This window comes from Nilaparvata lugens, chromosome 9 (assembly GCF_014356525.2).
Source record: "Nilaparvata lugens isolate BPH chromosome 9, ASM1435652v1, whole genome shotgun sequence".
Lineage (NCBI taxonomy): Eukaryota > Metazoa > Arthropoda > Insecta > Hemiptera > Delphacidae > Nilaparvata > Nilaparvata lugens.
This window is the reverse complement of record NC_052512.1, coordinates 30963131-30988358: the sequence shown is the minus strand read 5'-3', so window position 1 is coordinate 30988358 and position 25228 is coordinate 30963131. Positions and strand designations below refer to the sequence as shown.

At 35.7% G+C, this 25228-nt stretch overlaps 1 protein-coding gene across 1 annotated transcript in view; it reads left to right on the top strand.

Annotated features, from left to right (window-relative positions):
- LOC120352948 (integrator complex subunit 3-like) overlaps positions 1-23397 on the top strand; it is a 62286-nt gene extending 38889 nt beyond the window's left edge. Inside the window, 6 exon segments of the mRNA XM_039435300.1 lie at positions 1166-1247; positions 5288-5447; positions 8341-8563; positions 11901-12146; positions 18324-18612; positions 21830-23397. Coding sequence (XP_039291234.1) covers positions 1166-1247; positions 5288-5447; positions 8341-8563; positions 11901-12146; positions 18324-18612; positions 21830-21904 — 1075 coding nt within the window. The 3' untranslated portion in view covers positions 21905-23397.
- Positions 23398-25228: the final 1831 nt, after the last annotated feature.

Here is a 25228-nt window from a genome sequence, read left to right as displayed (position 1 = left end):
GCAGACATTTGCTGGTTTGACCTGTTGTAATTTATCCTGGAGTTACCATTTGGTCACATTAAATAATAAACACAGGAAAAGAGCCATAGAGGCATGTCTGAACTTGAATTATTTCAAATCACTGACTTTTTTATAATTAATATTATCAATTTCATAATTATTATAATTCCATGTTGAACACTGCTTAGGCTAAATTCATGTTATCACATTAATAAATCTTAAGCTGATTTCACGACTCACACTGCCGTACAAAGAATCTTCCTTTGGCCGGTGTTTTTGCCTCACCTACTTTTGTACTCATAGGACCATAATAATATTATAGTACTGTTAAGATGAGTTTTTGTTTGTGCGGATCTGAGTTCGGCTGCGTATGCTTTAAGTCAAAATAGCAACTATCCAAATCAAAATCCATTTATTGCCAAAGACAAATTACAATTTGTATAGGCCACGTCATGAGAAAATTACATAAATCATTACATATAATCATACAACATAAAAACAACAAGAAATCATCACATCAACGTCTTAAAAATTCTCCATATTGAAGACAAAATATTCATCATTGGTATAAAAACAGTTTCTTATTAGAAAATCATTAATTTTAAGTTTATATTCACTCACCAGTAAACCACTTATAGGTAACGGTAAATGTTTATAAAACCTAATTGCACAAGTTAGTATTTACAAATAATAAACATTGAAAAATGAAAATACACGGCAAACACATAATTTTCAATCTAACAAATAGCGGTTTGCAGTGCGTAAGGGAGGAGCATTACACATGGTTCTTATTGCTCTTTTTTGCAACACAAAAAGTGAATGGGAATCACTACAATTGGCTTATAATATAGCTCCATACAAAAGATAAATAGCTCAAAACAATAGATTGAATCTTTTTGTATCATATCTATTCAGTTGATATCGTATTTAGTATTAAAATCACTTTTATTAAATGGAATGACGTACGATATCAACTGAGTGAATACGATACAAATAGATACAATTTATTGTTTGGAAAAGATGCTATTTTAACTAATCGCTTTCGCAGCCGAACGCAGATACGCACAAACGAAAACCCACCTTTAATAGCATAATTGAATCTTAAAAAATGAATGATTTAAAATCTTTAAAAATTGATTATTTCATGTTTTTCTTTTATTTTTAGTAAGACTAAATCACAAGTATACAAGGACTATTGTATGGCGCTAGACAAGGACTTCAGTAAAAACCTACTCAGCGATCTGCAGGTAAGTTGCTGCTGTTTTATAATTTTCAATTTAGCTCCGTTGGCCGGAAATCAATTATTACTACAGTTTAAAAAGAACGGGTAGTGCAACAAAATGAAGATCTAATAAGATCACTTGAAAACATTGAGACAGTGAGAGCTTTAATTGTGTAATATCCAAGGCGACCGTGTTGGTCGCAAATATGCGTCTGCCCTTGGACTTTCTGTGAGGAGAATCCTTCACGAAGACCTCCTTCCATACGAAATGGATATAATATAATATGATATGGCAGATTTGAAGTAACACTTCCCAGAATGCCTTATCTCAATCAGAGGCGATTTGTAATGGCCGGCTCGATCTCTTGATTTGCCCCCGTGTAATTTTTTGTGTTGTCTTTTGATATCCTATTATGCTTATGTGAACCGTCCAACGACCTTCTAACATTCTGGAAGAAATTGCCAAAATTATGCCTGAAAGGGTAATATCAAATACTAGAAATAGGTACTCTAAGTGAATCCAGGGTGAGAGGCGTCAACTTTTTGATGTACTCTTCAAAACTGTATGAAACAAAACTTTAAATACATACTTCCATTCTGAAAATGAAATGAAACTGTTCTAACTCTTACAATATGTTTTATTGAGTTTTTGAAAAAGGAAGTTTTGATGCCGCACCCTGTATATTATCATATCAACATAAGTATGCTATTTCAATTTCCCATTCACTAAAACTCTCACAAATGGTACTGCCTCTTCCTAGACATATATATAGTGAGGTCTACGCTATAATGGCAGTGAAGAAAGATAGCAGAAAAACGTTGCCAAGTCTCTTAATTTTGCCACTGAGTACAAAAGAAAGTTTAACAGTTTTAAAAGCTTGCAGTTTTAACAGCTGTTACTCAATAAAAAAAAAAATTTTTTTAAATTAATCAATGTCAAATTAATCAAAACAATTTTTGTCCATAATTTGATTCGAAAATTTTCTTTCATAACTGACATCAGATTTTCATTTTTATAAAACCTGAAATATACAGGATATTATCATATCAACATAAGTATGCTATTTCAATTTCCCATTCACTAAAAATCTCTCAAATGGTACTGCCTCTTCCTAGACATATATATAGTGAGGTCTACGCTATAATGGCAGTGAAGAAAGATAGCAGAAAAACGTTGCCAAGTCTCTTAATTTTGCCACTGAGTACAAAAGAAAGTTTAACAGTTTTAAAAGCTTGCAGTTTTAACAGCTGTTACTCAATAAAAAAAATTTTTTTTTAATTAATCAATGTCAAATTAATCAAAACAATTTTTGTCCATAATTTGATTCGAAAATTTTCTTTCATAACACTGACATCAGATTTTCATTTTTATAAAAACCTGAAATGGCGGCTAATTTAAAAATCTGTGATACAACAATCTGAATTTCAAAACAACAGAAATTAAGTTATTTGGTAAGTATTATATTCCAATTTCTTTTTAAAATAATAGAAAATAGAAATCCTATTTTAAATAAGTAATTTCAATGTAAATAATTCTGAAATAACCTTTCAATATTATTTATACCGGAAGGGTAGGTCTAACCTATACGTGTAGGCTAACTGAAGCATGGATGAAGTCCAGGAGGATGGTTAGGTCTAAACTTTTAAAATGTCATTTCAGGTATTTTAATTTGTGTTTCTCATACGTTAAAGTCTAAATATTATTTCATTGTTTCAAAAATACATTTTAAATCAATTACACGACTTGTGTACTCAAGTATTTCGATAGAATGAAGAAAAAAATCGCGACCGCTATTGAATTGTCTACTTTTGTACAGTCACTGTCAAAAGTAAAAATAAAATATTCTGGCAAACTGACAACATTGCAAAGCTAGAGAGAGATAGCGCTATCTGTTTTGTTGTATGATAGAAAAGGACAGCAACAGTATTGTCAATCGTACACTGCCATTATAACATGGACCTCACTAAAATCGTTTAAACGTTTATAGCGCTATCCTCGATTGAATTATATTTGCTTTTGAACTGTACATATTGACATTAATTTCTCAATATTTGTTGTTAACTGCCTCTGGTTTAGGAATTGGACTACTGACTGTACTGTTTATAGTCCAGTCACTATATACATTGGTGCATGCAATTTATATTGTAGTTCTGATTTTTTAATATATTATTTGGATACATAAGAGAAGTCCAGAACCAATTTCTTCATGCAAAATTTCCTATAAATTTCCAAAATTTGATACAGGGTGGCCCAAAAACCTCGTATTTTCGGCTCATTTTCCAGTTTCCAGCTATTTCTCGCCTTTTCTTTAAATTATAAAATTGTCCCCCTCTACCCACTCCAATAAATAATACTTTCGATTCCAATACAATTCGAAAGTTACAGAAGATTTTAAAAATTGCGATTTCAGTTTTTTCATTTTTTTCGTTATTTTACTGTTGATCAAGAGTTTCTAAAACGAGTCTGATACATCATAGAAACTCACGATTGATTTCAAATTATAGATAAATTCATCCTCTACGAGCTCAGTTGCCTAAAATCCACTTTGAATCACTTTTCCCTATCATAGAACTACCAAAACCGTTAATATGAGAAAAATATCTACAATTTCCGGATTTTTTTCAAGGATCAAATCTCAGTTTACGAACATATTTTTTCATGAATCGATCACAGCAGATGAAAGAGAAGATTCTATTGTACACTTCAAGATCAAGTAATGATTTTTATAATAAGGGTTTACCGAGATACATAGCTTTGAATATAGAAATTAGCCATTTTTTGTGTATTGGAATATGGGCTTGAGTACACTAAACTATAAATTTCCCATTTTTCGACCAAATTTGACTTATGATCCATGATTTTGAACCGCCTTGACGAGCCGAGAAGAATGAAGTGTAGTATGATGGAATCTGAGCATTGTGTCAAAAGCTATGTGTTTGAAATTTTGATCCTTGAGGTGTCCTTAAACGCGCCTCTCCACTAGGAAATACTGAAATGAAGTGCATCCAACGGGTGATTCTCATAGAACATAATCTGATGAACTTATGTCATTGTGCGAAATATCAATGTGAGGACAATGTAGTTGGTGATGATGGTTGAAGCTGAAAATTAGGTGTTGTTCACAATACAAGGAGCATTGTTGTCATGTGTACCTGGAAATCTATAAGAGAAAGAGCGCTCTACCTGATCTCAGATTGTAAAGCACAAATATACGCCCAGAGGGATTTTTAATTATACATCTAAATGGTAACAATCGGAAGATATTATTGATCAAAAACTAAAATTCATTAAAATTGATTTTTTCTTGAAATTTCACTCATTTTTGAAAAATCATTACTCAGTACTCATTGGAGATAGAGAGTTCCGAACGATCTCATTCCATTCAGAATTTTATAATCTAAGAAAAAGGCAAGAGCAAATTTTTCTGTCCGATTACGAGATCTGGCAGAAATAGCTGAAAACTGGAAAATGAGCCGAAAGTACGAGGTTTTTGGGCCACTCTGTATCTAGCACAAGGAAATTTTGCATGAAGAAATTGGTTCTGTACTTCTCTTATGTACCCAAATAATATATTAAAAAATCAGAACTACAATATAAATTGCAAGCACATTCCCTTTTTTATGTCTATATTGACTGGACTATTTAAAGAGGAGTTGAGTAGTTGAAAGTTGAATAGTTGATTAATTAAATTGTTGAAAGTTTAATAATTAAATAGTTGAAAGTTGAATAGTTGAATAATTGAAGAGTTGAATATTATTATTATCCAATTATTATTATTATTCATTTTTATTTTCCATTTATTGTAAGATTTCTTTTTATAAGTGTATTTTTCATTTTTGTTTGTTATATTTTCTATAATAAACTCCCTTCTTCTGAGGGTACCAGGACGAAGGAAAAAGGAATTATTATTCGTCCAATTTACCACCCACAGAAGGGGTATTTGGATATGTCGATAATATGTATTCAAATCAAGTCATATTTCAATTATTTTAGATAGCAATAGTTGAATAATTGAATAGTTGAAAATTGAATAGTTGAATTGAAAGAGATTATGATTGTGATAGGCGTGCCAAGATGACGACCTGCAAATGTTCTGCTGGTTGATCCCAGGCATCTACACGACGTTTGCAGATGTGGCCCTGGGCAACGCACAGCTCATGCACCTCATCGTCTCCTCCATAGACTCCAACCAGCTGCAGGATCTTGTCTTCAAGATCATTCAAGGTCAGCTATATTATTACTACATGTTTATTTATTTGCATTTCATAATACGCTAATCAAATCAATCTTTATCATTGTACAGTGTTGGACTGGGAGATATGGATGATTTGAAATAACAGTTACACACTTATTTCTAAACGAAACTCAAAATTCATTTTTTTATTGTGTACCTTGGATGTTGCTATTATAAAAATTAAATAGGAAATAATTGAAACATTGATTATGTACGAAAAATAACATCTGTTAAATGCTGTCCATTTTTGTCCATACACTCCAGTAGACGTTGTGAGAAGTTGTCCATACTCCTCTAAAGCAATGCTCGTGGTACCGCTCGAATTTCGTGTTATTGTTTCACACAGGGCTTCAAGTGTCGTGGTTTGTTTATGTATACACATGCTTTTAGGTGGCCCCAACAAACTAATTATTTGCTCCTATTTTAACCGTCACTGTCAATACGGATCGTTACCTAACGATGCTGCGTGAATTTTTTCTGCAGCAATTGAGAAGACGATGTATCAATTTCAATATTGTATGGCTTCGACAAGATGGGGCGACATGCCATACATCGAGAGCAGCTATGCAATTTCTAAGGCAGACCTTGCCTGGAAGATAAGAAACTGGAAGCTGTAAGAAAAAGAGGGAGGCCGAGGGTTCCATGGATGCAGGATGTGGAGATAGACTTTAGAGCGATGGGAGTGAGAGGTTGGAGGCGAAAGGTAGCAGACAGAGACGCTTGGAGGCAGATTGTGAGGAGGCCAAAGCCCACATCGGGCTGTAGCGCCAGGATAATTAAGTAAGTACCTTCCCTGGACGCCTTATTTCCACAGTCACCGGACCTGTCTTATTGTGACTATTTTTTATAGGGCTACCTGAAAGCACGTGTATACATAAACAAACCACGACACTTGAAGCCCTGAGTTGAACAATAACACAAGAAGTTCGAGCGGCACCACGTGCAATGATTCGGAGGAGTATGGACAACTTCTCACAACATCTACGGGAGTGTATGGACAAAAATGGACTGATATTATTTTTCATAGATAATCAATGTTTCAATTTTTCCCCATTAATTTTTATAATGGCAAAATCAAAGGTACACGCTGAAAAATAAATTTTGAGTTTTGTTTAAAAATGAGTGTGTAACTGTTGAAATCATCCATACCTCCCTGCACAACTCAGCATAAAGTTTTTTTTTAAATTTTGCATTTCAAGGATAATACAAAGAAAAAGGAGTCTCCTTTGAACGCCAATATTACCGTAAAAATCAGACTATAGAATTATTCATCATAAATCAATTCATCATCATGCAATTAATAACGGAAAATAACAGTATTTTCTTTCGACCTTTCTCTGCTTTGAACTCGGGCTGACCTGTTGCCAGTATGTCTTGAAGGAGTTTAGCTTTTGATGTCAGCATTTTTGATACACCAACCCCAACGGCCATTAGTCGTTTACACACCGATATCTCGCCGACACGACACGACAGGACAGGACAGAATTTAATATGATGGACAGTATGGGCAGAGGAGGCTGTGGTTCATAACTGCGCGACGTCTACTGTTCACAGAACTACTACAGTGAGGTCCACGTTATAATGGCAGTGTAGAAAGATAGGAGAACACGGTGCCGATCCTCTGTCTTGTCAATGCCTTCTATAGACGGTAGCTGATACAGGCTTATTGATGTAATATTAACTGTATTCTAATTTAAAATAATCAATTAGATTTTATTGAGCAAGGAATTACATTTCTCAATTATTCCTAAATTGTGAAATATTTTGCTAAATTATTATTAATTCTACATTCTTAAAAGACGATCTTGCAACAGAGCATAGCGAGAAAGAGATAGCGCTATCCGCTTTGTTGAATAATAGACAAGGATAGCAATACCATTGCCATTATAACGCGGACATCACTATAGCTTATATGATAATAAGATTCAAAATAACAATAGATGACAAGCTACTCAGAGAGAGAGAGAGAGTGAACAGTAAATTGTAAACTTTGAATACTGAATACAAGACAAACTGGAAACTTGACGGATTGATAGCTTTACAAACCGAAAACTTGAACTGAGAACTTGGCATAGGACTGTTGACTGTCTGTGGTTAACGTGGACTTCACTATAGTTAGAATGTAATTTGACCAAGTCTATGTATTTGTTGTAAATATAGGATGACTAACTAATAGTTCGGTGAACAGTAGACCTCGCGCTCAGTAAGTTACATTGACCTGTTGTTAAGTTTACTCAAAAATTAATAAATAATTTATCAATTTAAAATGTCTTGAAAAAATCCTAAATAAACATAGAGCTTTCTGTCCTATCGTACCGTGACGTGTCGTCCTGGAATGTGAGTGTGAGCGCTGTTATCAGGACAGGTATGGCTGCAACTGTCTACAAACGTTGATGGAAACATACATTTTCAAGATGTTCGATGCTTTTGAACGGGTAGTATTATAGTCAACTGTCTACTAACGTTGATGGAAAGATACATTTTCAAGGTGTTCGATGTTTTTGAACGGGTAGTATTATAGTCCACTAGACATCTGATTTATGATAATAATAATTATTCTATAGTTTGATTTTTACTCTAATATTGGCGTATGGAGGAGGCTCCTTTTTCCTTTTATATTATCCTTGAAATGCAAAATTTCCAAAAACCTTGTATATACGTCGACGCGCAATTTAAAAAGGAACATACCTGTCAAATTCCATGAAAATCTCTTACCGCGTTTCGCCGTAAATGCGCAACATATAAACATTTAAACATTAAGAGAAATGCCAAACCGTCGACTTGAATCTTAGGCCTCACTTCGCTAGGTCAGTGTAGTTCTATTCATTTGTAAAACGCCGCCGTATGTCATTGATTGAATGCCGTCTGTTTGCATTTGTGCAGGCCGACTAGCGATGTTTGGCAGTGGAGTGCAGACGTTTGTGAGCCTGGTGCAGACGTCACTGACCTGGGAGACAGTGGAGCAGGTGTGGCTGTGGCAACTCATCAACGCCTCCTCTCCCTCGCCAATAGGGGCCTCTCACTTGCTCCCTCTCCTCACCACACTCCAACACAACACACACTCCGAGGCCGTCACCGCCCTACTGCTCATTCTCAAACAGCACAGGTACGAAGTCAAAACTTACATTTTCACCTATCACTTTTAAGGCTGTGCAAAGGCTAAAAATAAACATTCTACTCGTGATATTTTTTAAAGTTTTTCGATTTGTATATCATTAAGCTATCAAAATGAAAAAGTTTTCTCAGGAAAACATTTTTTTCCGATCATTACTTTTTGAGATATTGCCCAAAACTTTTTTCAATTTCCTAATTTAGTTTCAAATTGTCCAAATATTATACATGGGTTATGTCCATTCCAATTTTCTACACCAAATCACAATTTGAGAATATAGATTAGAATAAAACAAACAATTTTAAATTCGGATAGATTGATAGTAAAACTTTCGTAAAAACTTCTTCTCCTTCTTCTTCTTTTCCTTCCCCTTATGCCGCTAAGCGTCGGGTGCCTCCAGCCATTTCTTATATTGCACTCTATCCTGGGCCATCCTCCTAACGTCCGTCATTGTCTTTCCCTTTCCAGCCGCGATACTCGCCACATACTCGCTCCATTCCATCCGTGGTCGTCCCCTACCTCGACGTCCCTCCGGTCTTGCTTCCTTTACCATCCTTGCTTTTCTTTCCTCACTCATTCGTGTGACATGTCCATACCAACCTAAAGCTTTTCGTTGGACAGAAATGATCAGCTCTTCCTCCTTTAGAGTATCTCTGATCACTCCATTTCTCACTCTGTCTCTCATTGTCTTTCCAACGACTTTTCTTAAATATCTCATTTCTGAGGAGGTAATTCTACTTTTATGCTTATCTAGGAGTGTCAGGCATTCTGTTCCATACATTAGGATGGGCTTAAAAACTGCTTGATAGATTTTCATTTTTGTTCCCTGGCTTATCTCTCTTTTCCCAAGTAGTGTCCTGCTTATTTGGTAGTATACCTGGTTAGCTTTCCTTACCCTATTATTGATTTCTTCATCAACCTTTCCATCTGTGGAAATGACCGTTCCCAAATATTCAAAGTTATTCACTCTTTCCATAGATTTTCCATTCCACTTTATTCCCATTTCTGCATTTCCCTGCATCTTAGATATCACCATTACCTTACTCTTATCTGTATTTACTATCATTCCCTTGTCTCTTATTGCACTACACCATTCCGTGACAGAATTCTGAAGGTCTCTTTTGTTTGTTGATATCAATGCAATGTCATCCGCATAGATAAGTGCTTGAACATACACAGGACGGAGCTGATGATTTCCGACTTTACTTCTACTTGTTCTTCTTTTACATATTTTCAATATTTGGTCCATCAGCACTATGAATAACAGAGGGCTGAGGCTGTCTCCCTGCTTGACGCCTTTATCCATTTTAAACTCTCCGGACACAGCACGTCCTATTCTCACAACTCCGGTTACATTCTTGTACAGGCTCTTGATCCTTTTCATTATTTCATAAGATGCCCCCGCCTCCCTCAAGGCTGACCACAGGTACTCTCTAGGAACAGTGTCAAATGCTGCTTTCAAATCCAGGAAGGCCAAGTAGGTGTCACCAGCGCGGCTCAGTCTTTTGTCCATGACTTGTCTGATAGTAAATATATGATCACTGGTCTGACGATCTCTTCTAAACGCCGCCTGTTCCTCCTCCAGTCCCTCCTCCACCTCTACTCTAAGTCGTCTTTCTAGTATCCGGGAATAGATCTTCAATACTACTGATGATAAGCATATGGCTCTGTAGTTCTCACATTGAACTGAACTACCTTTTTTATGTATGGAACAATCACATTTTTCTCCCATTCTGATGGAATTTTGGCATACTGCCAGACATCTTTACACAACTTCCATATCCAGTTAGCTACTCTTTCCCCTCCATATTTAATGAGTTCGGGTGTTATACCATCATATCCAGCTGCTTTTCCCAATTTCATGCACTCTATGGCATTTTGAACTTCTTGAAAGGATATCTGCATTTGCTCTTCTACTTGATCTTCTTCATTAGCACCATCAATAGGTCTTACCTCCTCCTGAAATGCCTTTTCATAGTAATTCTCCACACCTGCAATACATCTTTCAGTTCTGATTTCACCCTTCCCTCCTCATCAATCACACTTCTCACACGCTTTCCATACTTTCCTCGTAGGGCTCGAACTGTGTGCCAAAATTTATTACTCATTGCTTGACTGTTTTCCTCAATTTCCCTTCCAAACTCCTCCCATGACTCCAACTTAGCCTTTCTTACTTCTTGTTTGGATTCTCTTCGTCTTTGTACATATTCAGTCCAATAATCTGCATTTTTAGTTCTGAGAAACTTTTTCCATGCCTCCTTCTTCAGTCGAACCTTCTCTTTCACCAAATCGTTCCACCACTTGGTTCTTTTTACATGCTCTCCCACTACTGTCTTTCCACACACTTCCTCTGCAACTCTCAACAGCGACTTCTTCAGTAGGCACAATCTCTTCTCAATATTTTCTTCTGAGCTTCCATCAATTTCTTCCTCCTTCCTCAAGAGCTCCTCAGTTATCAGCCTTTGATATTCTCTTCTGTTCTCTGCCTTCTTCAATTCCATTATCTTTATTTTCTCATACTTGACAGATTTATATTTCTTTGGAGGTCTAATTTGTGTGTCCATAATCAATAGTTTGTGCTCTGTACTGAGCTCCGCACTCCTGTACACCCTCACATCCGTTACCGCATATCTGAAGTACCTTGAGTATACAAAATAGTCAATTGCACTTTTGACTCCTCTATTGGGTGATTCGAATGTGATTTTATGGATACTTTTATGGGGGAAGAAGGAATTTCCAACTAACAGATCGTTATCCACACAGAACTCCAGCATTCTCTTGCCACTACCATTCAGTACCGACTCCGCTCCATGCTTTCCTAGGCATCCATGTCCTATTGTGATATCATTGCCTACCCTCGCATTCCAGTCACCCATGATTATTATGTGCTTTGCATACTGTCGGGCCTTATCAACTGTTTCCTGTAAGGCTGAGTAAAATGTCTCTTTCTCTAGTTCAGCCGAGTCATCTGTGGGAGCATATATAATATATAATATATAACTTTCGTAAAAACATGAAACTAATTATAATTGAAATATTTTAAAGTTAATTATAAATTATAACTAATTGACAAAATATTTAATCTTACTTATGAAAATTCATTATGAAATTATTCAAAAATATAATGTCTTGCTTAATAAAATATAATTTATTATTTTGAACGGGAATTAACATTTGATATTATATCAATAAACCTGTATCAGCTACCGTCTATAGAAGGCATTGACAAGACAGAGGATCGGCAACGTTGTTCTCCTATCTTTCTCCACTGCCATTATAACGTGGACCTCACTATAGGAGGTTACTAGTTCATCTATGAATTTGTTGACAGGCCGACAGCCGAGATGGTGAAACAGCTGATGACTCGCGACACACGTGTGCCAGGCGACGATCTGGCCGAGTCGGCTCTGTTGAGTTGGTGTCGCGACGGCAGTGAAGAGAAGTGCGCCGAGCTGGTGGCCACCCTGCTGAGTCAGCGCTGTCAGGCGTCGCCCACCAAACGGAAACGCGGCGGAGGCGGCGGCGGGGTAGGGCAGCCCACCTGTGAGAGAATTCTGGCGCATCTCGATCGGCTCAGGTAGGCAGCCTACATAATAACATCATAGTCCAGTCAAAATGTTTTGAGTGAACTATACATTAACTCTAAATCACTTACATTTTACAATATTGGGGCACCGTGCTTTGCTCGTTATTTTTATTTATTGATAAACAGAACACAATTCTCTAAAATGATCGTGTTTATATTTCACAGCTGGCTATATGTCACTTATGAATTTCGGGGATGCGATATTTTGATTTTTCACATACTCGCTCACTCACTTTTCTACTATCCACAGCTGTTTCAGCCAAGGATGAATTATCCTTTTAATGTCGTTCAGTGAGTTTTCCCAAGAATGAGACCTAGTGCAATCGAATTTTTATATCATAAACCTACTATGTTCCAAATTTCGTGAAAATCGTTAGAGCCGTTTTCGAGATCCGTTGAACATAAATAACCATATATAAAATATATAAGAATATATAAGAATACAGAAATCGCTCGCTTAATTTAGTAAGATATATACATAGTAATTATTGAACACATTTCATAGGTGAATAAAAAATTAATTAATAAGGGACGATTTCCGAGCTCGGGATTTAGGTAAGATCTAGTCAGAAAATTGGCTTTCCGAAACGGGGCGTAGTCATAGTCCACGTTTGAATTTGAATTTCAAAAACCAGAAATTTGAATACAAATTAAAATGAAGAGAAAATAATGTGAAGTTTTAGCTATTTTGAATTATTAAGGAATGGTCTAAATAATGAATGAACCAGGCGGCTTCTCTGATTGGTTCTCCGATTAAAAGTTAACCGGCTTTTGTGCAATCGGCACTTAGAGTCTATGAGGAAGTGGTGCGGAATAAGGTTTATTATTTTAGTGGTTATGTAGAAGAACGAGAGGAGGGATGAGGGACGCCATTAGATGGAGGGAGGGACGAGGTCGCTCAGCGTGTAGGAGATTATGTGGCCGACAACAGCCACGGATCGGAGTAGGTGGCAAACAAACAAGGACAATTTGTAAATATATTGTGATTTTAGTTATTTCAAGATGACTTTTTTGGAACTGGCAACCAAAAATTACCTAAATTGAGAGGCTTTTGTTCATTTCATGAATGCCAATAAAGCTATTATTATTGACCGAGCGAAGTGAGGTCTAAGATTCAAGTCGACTGTTTGGCATTTCTCTTGATGTTTAAATATTTATTTATATGTTTTTATGTTGCGCATTTACGGCGAAACGCGGTAATAGATTTTCATGAAATTTGACAGGTATGTTCATTTTTAAATTGCGCGTTGACGTATAAACAAGGTTTTCTGGAAATTTTGCATTTCAAGGATAATATAAAAGGAAAAAGGAGCCTCCTTCATACGCCGATATTAGAGTAAAAATCAGACTATAGAATATTATTCATCTTAAATCAGCTGTCTAGTGGACTATAATACTACCCGTTCAAAAACATCGAACATCTTGAAAATTTATCTTTCCATAAACGTTAGTAGACAGTTGCAGCCAGACCTGATAACAGCGCTCACACTCACATTCCGGGACGACACGTCACTGTACGATAGGACAGAAAACTCTATATTTATTTAGGATTTTTTCTAGACATTTTAAATTGATAAATTATTTATTAATTTTTGAGAAAACATAACAGCAGGTCAATGTAACTTACTGAGCGCGAGGTCTACTGTTCACAGAACTACTAGTTATCATTATAGATTAACTGTTTCCTTAAACATCAAAGCAAAGCATAATTAATTTGCATTCTATAGTCCGAGAGATATTACTTTTTTAACATGAAGAGGGGAAACCGATTTGTGGTTGCAGAGTGTGTCGCATGGACATAGAGCTGAGTGTAGCATAGTAGTGGAGTAAGCTTGCTGGATACTGACACAAATCTAGGGAGAATGCTGTTAGGTGTCGTTTATTAAGTGGGGTCGTTTATTATGGCAGTGTTTGTTGCTGTACTTTGTTGCTTTGCGTAATACCTTGATATATTCCAATGCATTAAAGCCGGGGTCTCCAACCAAACTTGTAGGCCAAAAACGACGGGGGAGTTGGGGGGTGTAAAATTATTATATTTCCATTAAAATGATATGAGGAGTTTTAAGTAGGTTTAATTAAAACAGAGGAAGAAACATACCATTTCATTTCATTTCAATACAAAGTGAAATACATTGAGTGTAAAAAAGTCATAAGAGAACTTGACAATGCATGAGTTTAGCAAGTTAAACAAAATATAATAACTTTTTTTAACAGTAATAAGACAATTTGACAATATACGAATTTACAAAAAGTTACCAAGCTAAAAGAGAATACTTATTTTTAGTGAGAATATTGTAAGCACGGATGTCCCTTCACAAATTATGTAAGGGGAAAAAACTATGATAACAAAAAAAGAACAGAATAACTAGAATTTTAATTAATAAATCTTTAACATATATATATAATTTGATCTTATATATAAATCTTATATATATAAATCTTTTATATATATATATTTGAACAAAACAAGATTAATTTGATTATAAAAACATTATTGATATGAATTTTATGGGGAAAACACTCGCTTGCTGCTAATGATGATTCAATGTTTGTGGCTATGAAAATTTAAGAACAATGAATCAGTAGTCACCTACCTTTTTGAAATGGCTTCCCACTTTGGCATCCACTGGTATTTCGCGACTTTAGTATTTTAAAAAAGAACAAATATTAACTGAACCAATGAATAGGCTCAGAACCCGTCTCCCTTAACAATACAATTATTTTTATACTGCCCGATCTGTGACAGAATAACGGTATTATTAAACGAACCGAAATCTAGCCCTTTTCACTGGATCAGCCTGACTTAACTTTCAGTCCTATCGAACGAGCTCACACTGACCAAAAGTAAAATGTTGGGTATTAAATATAACTCAGTCAATGCCAAACATGAAAGCCATTTCAAGTACATATTTTCATCTGTCGCACAAGCGGCACGTTTGTTATTAAAAACAAAAGAGAAGCTACATTAAATTTTGACAACAAATGAAATAAACAATCTTTCTGTCGATGACAAAGATTGTTCAAAGACAAAAACACTGTTCATTAAACTTTTCCAATTTAAAACTCTAAAATCCTGATCAATATGAGATAGATAAATGATTCATATATATGTCCCATATGACCAGGTGACAATATTGCATTTGTTTTCCACTCGAAATGTCCGCCCATTTAGGATCAAACTTTGTATTTCCAATCATTAAAATTGATTTCAAATGTTCATCTGATAAGGAAGATCTGTATTTGGATTTAACAAACTTCATTTTTGAAAATGTCTGCTCACACTTGTAGGGAGATCCAAAAAGAGAAAACATAGCTTCAGCATGGTTTTTATGATTTAATGTATTTTTCTGGGAGAGAACTGTAAAATGGAAGTAGAATTCTTTGTGTAAATATATATTTTAAAAAATCTGTTGCAATAACTCTTGGTGGGCCGGACAAAATCTATCCGCGGGCCGTAGGTTGAAGAGCCCTGCATTAAAGGTTCACCATTATAGTCCGTACAAAAATTACTTTCAACTTGAAGATATATGCGGCGCAGAGAAATGGAGGGAGATCAGCCAATTACAGTGATGGATATAGTGATGAGTCATAGGTGGAAGCGAAGTTGCCAATTTGTCGATTAGACTCAGTCGACTGAGTGCTTTCAGACAGGAATCTTCACATGTGTAGCATGAGCACATGAACAGTCACTAGAAATCAGAGCACGCTGGCCGGTTTAGAACGGCACATCGCTGTATACAACAACATCGCTACCTTTCTCTGCCGCGCATGCTCCTCCAAGTCAAAAGTAATCCTATTATATTAAGCGAGCAATTTCTGTATATCTGTTCATATTTTTCTATTTTTATATCTGGTTATATGGTTATTTATGTTCAACGGATCTCGAAAACGGCTCTAACGATTTTCACGAAATTTGGAATATAGTAGTTTTATGATATCAAAATTCGATTGCACTAGGTCTCATCCCTGGGAAAACTCGCTTAAGGACATGAAAAGGATAATTCATCCTTGGAAAAACAGATAATAATTTCGTCGTCTGTCGATAACAGAAGATGCGTGTGCCTGTGTGGGAGATCAGCTGTGTAATCAATTAGCTTACCGTATCTCGCGAGAAATCGAGAAATTTTAATTGACTCGATCAAAATACAGTAATCTGATTTGTTGACGTGAGATGGTATATATTAAAATATTTATATGATGTAGAAAAGTTGCCGGGAATAAATGAGACGGGGCCGCCGAAAACAATGGATGGACAGGTAGAAGTTCTAGTGACCCTTCAGTGGTCACCTATTGTTATTGAATTTCGACATTTTTGTAGTCTATTGTCAAGTTTCCCACTCCGAGCAATATATTGGTGGACCAGTGTGGTTACTTGAAGGCACTTTCAGCTGTAAACCAGTGGTAGCATACAGTGATTGGATAAACACACACATTACTATCGATGACAAGTACAAATTTAGTCAAACGTACGTGGTGTGTAAATCCCACATCGATTTTTGGAAGTAAATTTGTTAGCTGTCCTTATAAATTCTACGAGATTGAATGGGACTTGACAAATACATGATAGACATCATATGTAGTGTTCAATCTAATAGAACTAGAAAGGACGCCAAAAAATCATACGTATCATAAGTATCGAATTGTATATAACTCAAGTTAGTCTGTATACAGCTTGTGAGCAAGTTGAGTTATCAAATGAACCATTGGGAATAATACAATAATTACAAGTACTTGATCACTGATTTACATTCAATAATTGCAGAAAATATAAATAACAGATGTAAGGTGCAAAGTAATAGATAAGTTGGTGCTACCAGCTAGAATTGCCTTCAATAAAGCACACGGGGCCACTAATGAGGGTAATGAAGCGGAATCAGAGGACAATAAAGTATGCTAGTCGAGAGTTAGAGGATGCACCTGTTTGGAACAATAGCCCAGTGCACAGGTAGTGCGGCCCCGTCTCCTTTCTTTTACCCAAGTTGCCTTCTAAGAAGAGTTGAGTTGGTATTATAGGCTATATATATATATTTCATATTTTCTTATTGTATTAGATCTAAGATTATATTTATGTCATCGGCATTTATGTCATTCAGAGGGAAAATATGCTCGTATTTGAAATTGTAATTTGTTATGCAAGTAAGATATAACTCATATAGTTTTAACATCAAACTCACTGATGTTATACAGAGTGGGGCAGAGCCGATTGGCAAGTTTGGAAGGGTTATAAGTAATGAACCGTTCATCCTGGAAAAGAATCTTTAATGGGTTCAATTCAGTTTGAAATATAGTTTTTATTGTTAATTTTTCGGAAATTATATCAGTTAAATGGCGACCATAAGCAGCAATGTACTAATGTAGCGTATTTTTGAAGTTTTAGAACGCATTTTGGCATACTGCGATTAGTAAGGCCTGGATCTCTTCTCTGATTCGCTCCTTCAGTTCTTCCAAGGTTTGTGGGCGATCTTTGAAAACTTTATCTTTGAGGTAACCCCATAGAAAAAGATCTCATATGCTTGAATTGGGTGAGCGTGCCGGCCACCTCAAGTTCACCCTTAGTGAGATAAGCCGCCCTGGGAACATTTGTCTCAACACATTCATTGAAATGCGCTCTGTGTGGGATGTAGCTTCATCCTGCTAAACCATATTTCTCCCAAGCCATGTTCCTCAGCAAGTTCTTCAAATTTGGGGCGCAGAAACGTTTGTAGCATTGTCACATAACGCTGGGTTATGTCACATAACATTGACGGTGATGTTGCCACTCTCAAAGAACTATGGCTAGCACGCTCACCCGATTCAAGCATATGCGATTTTTTCTATGAGATTAATTCAAAAAAAAAGTTTTCAAAGTTCGCCCACACACCTTGGAAGAACTAAAGGAGCGAATCAGAGAAGAGCCTTACCAATCGCAGTGTGCCAGAATACGTTCTAAAACTTCAAAAATACGCCACATCAGTGTATTGCTGCTTATGGCCGCCATTTAACTGATAATAATTTCCAAAAAAAATAACAATAAAAAACGTTATTTCAAACTAAATTGAACCCATTAAAGAATGTTTTTCCAAGTTGGACGATTCATTACTTATAACCCTTCCAAACTCGTCAATCGGCGCTGCCCCACTCTGTATATTGATTGATTTATCATTATCAAATGAATTGATTGATTGTCAGGTTACGTTTGAGCTACCCGCGACACAAGTTCTACAAACTAGATGCACTGCAGAAGGCTCTACAAGCAGCTCAGAGCGCATGCTCAGACGTGCAGCGGTCAGCGTTCAGCAACCTGTTTGCGCTGATCGAGGTCAGCGGATCAGCTGGTGGCGGAGGAGGAGGAGGTGGTGGAGGGACAGCTGGTGGGAGGGGTGGAGCTGGCAGGAAAGCAAAGGCCGGTGGAGGGGGAAGAAGCGGGCGAGGACAGACGTTACGATCGGTCAGCGATACTTCCGAGAGCAGTAGTGAGGTGGGTACAGTGAAATTCACGTTATTTTATTTATCCATATGGCTTTTATCGGCAAAGATATCCTTTGGATCTTCTGCCTTGCCGTGCTACCCAATGCCATTTCCTACAGGGTGGTCCAACATTTAATTTTGTTATAGAAAATTTATTGTGAGAGCAATATCCATATTATTCTGTTTCTCCAATGTTTCAATCAGTTGCTGACTTTTTAACGTGAATTTGTGTTGAGAAATGAGTTTTTGAACTATATGAAATAAAAATTCAGGAAGTGAAAGTGCGAAATTTTAGTGATTAAGCTTGAAGAACCCAATTTATAATCCTGAGTGTAAATAGGAAATGACATTGGGTAATATGACAAGGCAGAACATACAAAAGGATCTCTCTGCCGATAAAAGTCATAAGAATAAAGCCATAAATAAAATAGAAGAACCCAGTGGCGGCTGGTGTATATATAGTTTGGAGGTATCAGATATCAATCCTAACTTACATAATAATAATAATAATAATAATAATAATTATTATTATTTATTGATTCTTCTCCACTTTCACAACAATTGAAAAAAAAATAATTTGTATACATCATAACAATATAAAAATAATCAAATTACAAGTAACAATAGTTACAAGATTCAAACAATACAATAGAAACAGAAAACCCGAAACTGTTTTACATCTATCAGTCTCAATTATTAGCCTGAAAATACAATAATTTATATATTTTTTAACTGCCGCTTGTACTTACGCGCTCACGCAAACCCAAGTTTTCAACTTGTGTGGGATTTTTTAGATTTGGAGGTCTTCCAAACTTCCCAAGTTCAATTTTATTATTAAAGTAAATATCGATTCAAAGGCAGTCTTCATAGATCGATATTGTTGGTATCGTATCATTAGTTTCTATAGAATGACTGTAGGAACTAATGACAATGGTTGTAGGATCGCTGCAACCATGCCATCCTCAAAAAGCCATCCGTTGTCATAGCAACCAACTGGTTTGCCAGCACTTTAGGCTTCCAATGTTATTCTCCCATATAAACGACGCGTCATAGGGTGTTGCAAATGCTATGCGTTCCTTCTTCGAACCACGCAAATTCAAAATGTTGAACTATCTGTTCTCCCTTTCTGCTGTATGAATTTATTCGGAATTGAGAAAATAATTTTTAATAATATGACTATCTAATTTAAGTGCTTTTAAGACGTTTTAAAAAAGGGAAATCTCTTTCTATTGTCTGATTTGTTGGGGGTTGTGCAACCTTGCAACCTTAATAAGAGGAGCCGCCACTGGAAGAATCCAATAAATGAGCTATAAACTTGATTGTAAATACAGAGTGGCGCACAATATGATCCAAGATTCAGTTTTGCCATAGAAAGTTTATTGTGAGAGCAATACAGAAAAATGAGATATAACTTGCCTACTGTATACCTGGAGATTAGTTTGTGGCCATTATATGTTGAATGTAATAACATAGGCTCGACCGCCTATGTTATTGGTGACTCGGCGACACATATCCTCGGTTATCTCGTTACATGCCTCAATAATTGGCACTCGCGGATTCATCAGTGTGTTTGGCGAAGATCTTCTCCTTCAGAAATCCCCAAAGAAAATAGTCGCACGGATTCAAATCAGGACTGTTTGGGGGCACGTACGATTCAGAAATCGGATTGAAATGCCATTTTGGTTGAAATTTTCACGCAAAGAGTCTAAAACAACATTAGCCTGGTGGTCTGGCTCCATCCTGCATCAACCACTGATTCACTAATCAAAACCCTTTTGCGATAAGCCTGAGTAACATCCTAACACACTGATGGATCTGCGAGTGCTAATCATTGAGGCATGTAACGAGATAACCGAGGATATGTGTCGCCTCGTCGAGTCACAAATAACACAGGCGGTCGTGTTGAAGCAGTTATCAGACAAGAAGGTGGCCATATTGAACATGTAATGGCCACAAACTAATCTCCAGGTACACAGTACACAAGTTATATCTCATTTTTCTCTATTTCTTTCATAATAAATTTTGTATGACAAAACTAAATGTTGGATCATATCGTGCGCCACTCTGTATTTACTCTATAAGTTTATAGGTTATTTATTGGGTTCTACTATTTTATTTATTCATATCACTTTTCTCAGCAGAGAGATCCTTTTGGATGTTCTGCCTTGCCATATTACCCAAATGCCATTTCCTATTTACACTCAGAATTATATATTGGGTTCTTCAAGTTTTATCACTAAAATTCCACACTTTCACTTCCTGAATTTTTATTTCTTACAGTTCAAAAACTTATTTCTCAACACAAATTCACGTTAAAAAGTCACCACCTGATAGAAACATTGGTTTGCTGTCCTTTTTATAGTTCTGCAATGTTGCCAACTCATTTGAAGACATAGGCTAGCTACACACACACACATCGAATTTTGTTTGTACGATTTTTTTCCGTCCTTATAAATTTCATTGGATTTAACAGATGATGTTTGTCAAGTATCGTTCAATCTGATAGAATTCATAAGGACGGCAAAATATCGCACCACCAAAAATATATGGTCGTGTAACTAACTGGCCTAAGTAGAAATTTAATAAACTATCAAAATGTTCAATATTTGATTATCTATTCCTATGACTTTTATCGGCAGAGAGATCCTTTTGTATGTTCTGCCTTGTCATACTACCCAATGTAATTTCCTATTAATTACACTCAGGTATTGGGGTTTCAAGCTTTATCACTAAAATTTCACACTTTCACATCCTGAATTTTTATTTCATATAGTTCAAAATAAAGAATAGTTATTTGTATATCTAGAGTGTAAAATACGGATTCTTCCTGAGGGGAAATTTTGATTTTTCAAGATGAATTTCATTATCTTTGTGCTGTGAATAAATAAAATCTGTAGACTGGCTGGCCGCTATGGCTTCGTATAAAATGAGCGCTGCTATCCAGAGATTGTCAGTTTGGTGTAAGGGTAAGCATTCCTGACCGGCAATTAGGAGGTACCGGGTTCGATTCCCGGGCTGACAAAGAATTTTTGTATAATAGCGCTCATTGAATTTCCATCTAGCTGTTTACCCAGTTGTCAATGTTTGCAGTAGCAGAAGTCTTCGGGGTGATTTACAGCATTTAATTGGGATTTTCGTTTAATATAATTATTATTAAGATTGAGTAGCATTATTTACCGTTGTGTAATCTCCAACGATTAATACTAGCTTTTGTTTTGTGTTTACAGGAGGAAGAAATAGTGAAGCCAAAGCAAGCGAAGAAACGGAAAAAAGTCAACGCTGTAGGCTCGGACTCCGATTAATGATAGATTAATAATTAAGAGTGTGATACTAATAAATTGTAGGAATACTGATAGAATTATGGGACCTTAGTGGAGGCTGTGCACTAATGTCAACTTGTTTTTATCTGTATACGCGGTAGCATTCAGGTATGACGCAGGCTACACGTTTTTATTTGTTTCAAATGTTTTAACAATGTTTCAATAAGGTCTTCCCGAAAGATTTGAAATCTATTCAACTTGTAGGTGCGTCTTCATTCATTCGAAATTGTATTCAATTTGTAATTGTAGGGTCCACGTTATATTACTACAGTATTTGACTAGCATTGATGTTGCTATCCTTGTCTATCATTCAGTAAAGCAGATAACGCTATCCATTTTTAGATCCGCGAAATTGCTATATCAGTTTTTAACAGTGTAGAAATATAATTGATTAAGAAAATACTCAATCCCAATAATGAAAATTTATTATTTATCATGGGAAAATATTTTTTCTTGACGATTAAAATATAATTGATTATTTTAAACAAGAATGAACAATTAGTGCCTGTTGCACAAAAACCGGTTAAATTTAGGAAAGGAGCAGCCATTATTCTATATAAAATTCAATTATGGTATCTCTCCTCGCTTTCTCCCTCAAGGCTCTGCTAATATTGTCTCATACCGCTTGAAAATTTCCAATTTTCTTTTAAATGTCCAATTCTTCGTTATAACTGATGTCCCATTCCAAATATGTGAATTGTGATACTTGCTCCAATATTTTGTTGTTAATCAAAAATTTTAGACCTGGATTATGGATTAATTCACTGAAATATTTCGAATGACTGGAAATGCACCACGAGTTGATAGTTAATGGTAATCACATAATAAAACACTTCAATGTTCTCAATAATCAAATGATTTTATATAGTAGTAGGTCAACGTTAGTAGACAGAATGTTGATCACTCACAGGTGTAAGATTCAAAGTGGTGGGGGGAACGCCAGCGTGACGTCACGTGTAGTAAGGAAGTAATAGAGTAACCACACTGAGCATACAGTTTATTCACTGTAGCTTCAAATACATCGTCGTTTAAATCCCCTCAAGATTGACCTAGAACTTTAAAATTCTCCGTACTTATAGGGACTGACTCACCGATTCTAATGATGCAGTTAAATATACCAATTTAAAGTTCATTCAACTTGTATGAATAAAATGTAGTTAACTAAAAACGTGACATGAAAAAGTTAATAAGCTGGAAAAGCGTTAGTAGACAACGTTATACTATTATAATTTCAGATTAACCCATGAAACAATCTTGATAAACCAAAATATTGCGATAAACCGATTCCGATAAATCCGATGCATTGCATTCATAAAATGCACTGAACACATGCTGATATCGAGCACATGATCTACAGCTAACTTTATAACGAAAATCAAAATATCTCATCCCCGAAATTCACAAGCTGACGTACAGCGAAACTACATAACACGACCTAGAAGATGAAGAAACCTTTATGCTGTGTTTACATCAAAGTTATTAACAAAATGATAATAACTCAATCCTTATAGATTATATTAGATTGAACATAACTTATCATACACATGATGAACATATGTGTTTGTCAAGTTCCGTTCAATCTAAAAGAATCTATGACAAACACATATGTTCATCATGTGTATGATAAGTTAGTTCAATAAATAGAATCTATAAGGATGAGTTATTAACATTTTGTTAATAACTTTTGTGTAAACCCAGCTTTTTTGTAGAACATGTGCTCGATACCAGCATGTGTCAGTGCATTTATATGAATGCAAGCATCGGATTTATCGGGATCGGTCTATTGCAATCATTAGGGGTATTCACAATGTTGGAGTTAGCTGGCTAAGTCGAGCTATTTGCTAAGTCTGTGTTAACTCAATGCTATAGTGGTACGTTAGAAAAAATTAACAGACGAGATAGCAGATAGCGCAGGTTTGAGTCCGCTAACTCTAGGTATCTCTTAAAGCGGCAGCCAATGTTTATAATCTTACTTTTTCAAACTAACTTATGTTACACAAATTATCCGCTTGGATGCTACTGAAGTTAGCTAATAGCAGATGGTTTTAGATGGGGCGTTCACAATCCAGAGTGTTATCAAATAGCCTTAGCTGGCTAAACAAACATTGTGAATACTCCTATGGTTTATCAAGATTGTTTTTGGGTTAATCTGAAATTATAGTAGTATAACTTGTCTAATAACAATTTTCAGCTTATTCATGTTTTCAGTCACGTTTTAGTAACTTCATTCTATTCATACAAGTTGAATGAACTGAAAACTTTAACTTTTGAACTAAATAACTTTGGTGTAAACGCAGCTTAAGGGTTTGAAAGGGTAGGTTTTTGCTTTTAAATGGCAAGATGCCTGTATTATTCAAATGTTCCGATAATAAATTGTAAAACAGAAACAGAAACTTGCATGTCAGAATAAGTTGGTGTTATATAATTTGACTCTACGTCACCGCATGATTTTCAAGAATATGATATTTTCTTCCTACTCTGTACTACAGCCTACGTCACGACTGCAGTTCCCCCACTCCAATTGCATGTCAACTCCAATTCATAGATGAGTGACCAACCTTCTGTCTACTAACTTTGGTAGGAGGTGATAGCAATTGAAAATAATTATGTAATATTATGTACTTATTACATAATAAGTGATAATTTATTGAGTCTCTCCATAACTGAGCTGAAGGTTTAAATTTCTTATTTATTTATTTTTAGCTGCGAATTCTATTTGCATTGTAGTGTTCAAATATATAGTAGTATTCCAACAAACAACAAATAAAAAGAAATTAATCACGGTTAAAATTTAACCGGCGCAAACTATTGTAAATCAGATGCTTGATTATTGGGCTTTGTTGTAAAGCTCCACGAACTGGAATATGACTCGGCAGCACTCAGGATCAGATGTAATAGTTATTTGTATATCTAGAGTGAAAAGTGCTGTTTTTTCTCCCTGAGGGAAAGTTTGAAGCCCGAGGCGAAGCCGAGGGCAACAATTTTCCTGAGGGAGAAAAAACATTTTTCCTTCACCTACATTTTTATAAAACTGCTAATAAATAATTTTTAAAAACGTATGTGACAACAATGTGTTACAACATAATCTAAAAAGTAAACAGAATCAGCTGGCTTGTAATCACAGTTCTCCTCCGACAGCACTATCTGTCGGCTAAAGTTGTAACAACAATAACAGCCAAAACTACAGCTATGATGAAGTTCTCGTTTCAAATTTGATTAGTTAATAAGTAATATTCGTTGGCTGATATTTTGAATAACATGGAATAAAAGAAAAAATATATACATTTTTTTTATTATAATGATATG